Source organism: Copadichromis virginalis, linkage group LG18, assembly GCF_057382275.1.
Source record: "Copadichromis virginalis isolate Kocher_CV1m ecotype Utaka linkage group LG18, C_Virginalis_male_GT1.1, whole genome shotgun sequence".
In the NCBI taxonomy this organism is placed as follows: Eukaryota; Metazoa; Chordata; class Actinopteri; order Cichliformes; family Cichlidae; genus Copadichromis; species Copadichromis virginalis.
Window position 1 is genome coordinate 17,643,714 of NC_140635.1, and position 4,802 is coordinate 17,648,515.

General features: G+C 43.6%; 1 protein-coding gene across 1 annotated transcript; it reads left to right on the forward strand.

The window, feature by feature from the left end:
• The first annotated feature begins 1,550 nt into the window (after window positions 1-1,550).
• Window positions 1,551-3,774, forward strand: snai2 (snail family zinc finger 2). The gene is made up of 3 exons (XM_085438695.1): window positions 1,551-1,769; window positions 2,008-2,529; window positions 2,821-3,774. Exons 1-3 carry the CDS (start codon window positions 1,691-1,693, stop codon window positions 3,000-3,002), a joined length of 783 nt encoding a protein of 260 aa, XP_085294821.1. The 5' UTR covers window positions 1,551-1,690; the 3' UTR covers window positions 3,003-3,774.
• Window positions 3,775-4,802: the final 1,028 nt, after the last annotated feature.

The window sequence follows — 4,802 nt, forward strand, 5'->3', positions numbered from 1 at the left end:
ATTCAAGGCTTCCTCTCCGTTAATTAATTTTAGAGCTCATGAAGTACAGCCTCTGCTTTTCAGAATTAGCGATATGATTTCAGTTGAGCCCCGAGCTTCTGCCCACCCTCCTTCATTACTGTCAGTAGAACAGCATCCTCATGCTCTGAATGCAGAGAACATAACTGAAGCATGAAAACTGCAAGGAGACATTTTTCACCTAAGCATGCACGCAGTGCTTCACTTGCTTGCTGGGTAATATTGATTTCAAAGCATTACCTTCTACAGTGCACAATGTTTTCTGCTGGATCACCACCAAACACCACCATTTCTCACCCATCCTACGTGCCTACAGAGTGCTGAATGTGTGACAGTAGCCGGGAGTTATTATGCACAGATAACCTTCCCTTCCCTTTATAATCCAAGCAGGCACAAAGGGAAACTATTCATGATCTGCAATTATGTTTTCTAGATAAGATAAGCAGTTCACAATTAACTTAAGGCTTGCCCCAGACATAAGGAGCTTTTCATATCTGCTGACCCAGCCAATCAAAGTGCTCCAGGAGCTGCTTTTCAATATCACCATAGCTAAGCCTTTGCCTTTGTGGCTTTCTTTTTTTTCCTGCCCTGTTAGTTTAGATGTAAGACTCACACCCTGTCTCTTAGAACTGACTCCAACACAAGGGGGCGTACACTGCTAAGTTTGCCTCTCCCTCTCCAGTTCAGCAGCAGCAGGGATAAATTTGATTATGGTATGATGCTGACCTTGAGAGGGAACTACACTTAAATTTACATTTAAAGGATGAATGCCTTATTGCATTATTGGCAAGGAAATGTGTGGCTTTCCCCGCAGAAAACTGCATTAGAAAGGGACCACTCTTTGCCTTAGCCAGTGAATGAGAATGTGGATGGCAGCATGCAGTTTTGCCATTCGATGGTTTGCACTCTCCTGGAGTCACTTGCCTGGTTAATAAACATGTATATATAAATATGTGTGTGCACTATAAACCTCCCCTTTCCCTTCAAGCCATTTATTATCATCATCAACATTATTATGCATGCTGGTGTTGGTGGGAGCTTCCCCCAATTCAAGCATGCCACCCATAAAGGATAATCAAGTCCCCAGAGGTTTATAACACAACAATCATCAGTGACACTGTGCACACTCCGTGCAGTGATTGCATTAGCGATGGCATTTTAAGTAGCTAATCTATGTCACCCTGAAGTCCTAATTCCTTTTCTTTCGTTACTTCGATATTTAAAAAAAAATACTCTGCTCCTTTTCCTCATCTCACTGCACTTAACTAACCCACTTGCACGCTTGAATCACAACCAAGTTTTTGCACATCTATGCACAAAGCACCTGTCTTACTGGAATAAATGGCACTAGCCCAGCCCCTTAGGGGTGTGCAAGCACTACCATAGGCTACACGCGCATTTTGCAGTTCAGCGGTACACACGAAATGTAATTGGTTTGAGCTTCCAGTTTATGTAAATAGCAGTCGGTGGCTCCTCCCATGCACCTGATAGGCAGTATTTACAGCTCTTTACAGCTACACTGTTTCCAAGTGCGCAGCGACGCAGGATGACACTCCACTGGACTTAAGCAATAAGGATTTCCGTCTTCGCGCAGCAAACTGACACTCATCTCCTTTTTACTAAGAACTAAAAAAAAAAAAGTTTGCCAAAAGTTGACTTCTTGTTTTCCAAGATGCCACGCTCCTTTCTGGTCAAGAAACACATAAACTCCGCAAAGAAGCCAAATTATAGTGAGTTGGAAAGCCCAGCAGGTAAAGTTTCGTTTGATGTTTTTTTGTTTTTAGAAATAAAGCAGCAGTGTTCACTTTCTAAAAAGTTTAAAAAGTTGTGTTTCCCACAGGCAGACGCGTTTCATGTTTTTTTTGTTTTTTTTTTAACTTTGCAGAAGTTAGTTTCGTTTCAAACTCACTGGACTACCTGCTTTGAAATCTGTGCTTTTCACTGAAGTCATGACAGTCTCATAACCCTTGCTGTCTTTTTTTTTTCCAGTGTTCATCACACCGCACATCTACAAGGCTCTTCCCCTGTCAGTCATCCCCCAGCCAGAGATCCTGAGCCCGGCGGCGTACAGCCCCATCACAGTGTGGACTACCAGCAACTTGCCGCTATCTCCGCTCCCCAGTGACCTCTCTCCCATCTCTGGATACCCCTCATCGCTCTCCGACACCTCCTCTAAAGACCACAGCGGCTCCGAGAGCCCGAGGAGCGATGAAGACGAGCAGATGCTGCCCAAGCTAACAGACCCTCACGGAGTTGAGGCAGAGAAATTCCAGTGCAGTTTGTGTAGTAAATCCTACTCCACGTACTCTGGACTGCTCAAGCACAAGCAGCTGCACTGCGACGCCCAAACGAGGAAATCCTTTAGCTGTAAATACTGCGAGAAGGAGTACGTTAGCCTGGGGGCTCTCAAAATGCACATCAGGACTCACACCTTGCCTTGTGTTTGCAAAATATGCGGGAAAGCTTTCTCCAGACCGTGGCTGCTCCAGGGACACATCAGGACGCACACTGGTGAGTTGACTTGGTGATAAGAGTGGGGCCTGCTGTGTGAAGAAGCAGCTTTAGATTCATCAGGATCAACATGCTGATATATGATGTAGTGGTTCTAACAGCTCCCCACTGTGTTGTAGTGAGACTGAACTCTCAGACTGATATTCTTTTTTATTTTCTTTTTCTCCTTTTGAGTCATCAGCAGTGCTTGCCTTCTAAACTGTGTTGCAACCATTACAAAAATATATAGTCCACAATGTCTCTGTGTGTGCAATCACTGACAAACTTCTTCCCTCATTTCTACTCCAACAGGAGAGAAGCCCTTCTCCTGCCCTCACTGCAACAGGGCGTTTGCGGACAGGTCCAATCTCAGGGCTCACCTACAGACCCATTCGGATGTGAAAAAATACCAATGCAAGAACTGCTCCAAAACCTTCTCCAGGATGTCTCTTCTGCACAAACATGAGGAATCTGGTTGTTGTGTAGCACACTGAACTGGGATACCTTTTCCACCACCACCAAAAAAACAAACGAAAGAGAAAAAACACCCTCCTCTCTTTCTTCTTTATTGTTTTTTTTGCCCAAACCCAGGAGAACTGTCAGGGAATCACACCAAAGTGGGTTTGTTCACAAATTTACAGACTTTTTTTTTTTTCTTCTACTACCGGCCGATTTCATTTCAGAGTGCGAAATAGCTCAGTGCTCGCAAGCCTCTCGTTTCAAGCAGTGTTTCTGTGATTGCAATCAGTGTCGAGCTTTGTCAAACCATGTACTCACCTACCTGTGCTATTCATGCACTTTTCTGCATGTCTAGAAGTTTTATATGCCTTCACAATGTTATCTACAGTGTTTGTACCAATGTCTCTCTCAATGGCTGTTAAGCAGTTTATTATTGTTTTTTTTTAATACAAGCAATACCAAAAGGTGCATTTGGAATGAATGGCAGTATAACCAGAGGAATATGGAAGCCATTGCTAGATAGGGAACAAGTGCAAACTTAGACTTAGGGTGAATTTATTATAACTTTTGCACAGTCTTTAGAAACAGTTCGCCAGCACTCAGAAAGCAATAGAAGTGCCTCAGATTTACTCAGCAATAATATGCATTTTCCAGCGACAGGTTCCTTTTTCTATTTTTATATATTGAATGTAAGTGTGACTGAGATGATTGTATATTAACAGTGAAAACTGTGATGCTAAATGATTTTTGATATTTTCATATTATCATGACACTTTTGAAAATAAAGTTTCATGACATTTTGTATAATTCCTTTGGCATCGTGCATGAGTTGCTTTTTCCTCTGTCAAGCCTTCTTTGATTTACGAGCAGCTCCTTAGACTGATCGTCGCACGCTTCAAATGGAATAACGTCCACAAAAGTAAATGATATATAATCCGGCTTGCGCCATCCCGTGCTATGAAGATGTACAAAAAGGGAAAAAATGAGGAGAGAGGTGACTCAGCTCTGAATCAGGCCTGAACCTGTTTCCTGTGAACCTGTCCAGGCATCAAACAATCTTGAAATTTAACACATACTGGCTATATTGATCTGCACTCACTTGTTATACCCTCCGAGGGCCCGCGACACCCTCTTTGCCCGAGTTTGTGTAAGCTGTAACTGTGAGGGGAGTTGTTCTTATAGAAAGCCGTCCTCGCTTTTGAAACCCGTGCCATCAAAGTAGATAAACCAAAGCAAAGTTGTCTTTCTTTTATGTTCCTGCTCAATCACAACAATCACTGCAGGGTGCCAGGGCATACCGATCTCCAGGTTCTAATATGTTTTTGCAGAAAGATCAAATTTGCATCTGCTTTGACGACCTCCTTGAATTCTGGGATGCTTGCCATAAAGGATTAAATAGACTTCCCCGGGCTACGTTTTGTTGTCTTTTACCATATGCCGTCTTGAAGCAGATAGAGATTAGAGCCCGAAAAAAGAAAGTGCAATGCCTTCAGGTATACAGTCAAAGCTGAACTCTTTCTAACAAACCCCAGAGTGTGCTCCCATTTGCCCTAATGCCCCAAACTTGCGGACCAGAAAGATGTGATCTGACAAACAGACACTTGTTTTTCTAGCTGCGAGTGGCTGAACTCCCCTGTAGGTAGATTCTCCTCGCTCTGAGTCATCGTCAAGCTATTCCAGGTGCTCGCTGCAGCTCTTTGGACTGGGCCAGGTGGCTCCAGGGCTCTTCAACCTCGCTGAAAAGCAGGTGCAGCTAGAAGGACATTAAACTGCAGTCACCACAGGTCTGCTGATACTGTAGAAACCACAGCCATGACCTAATGTGCAAACGTTAC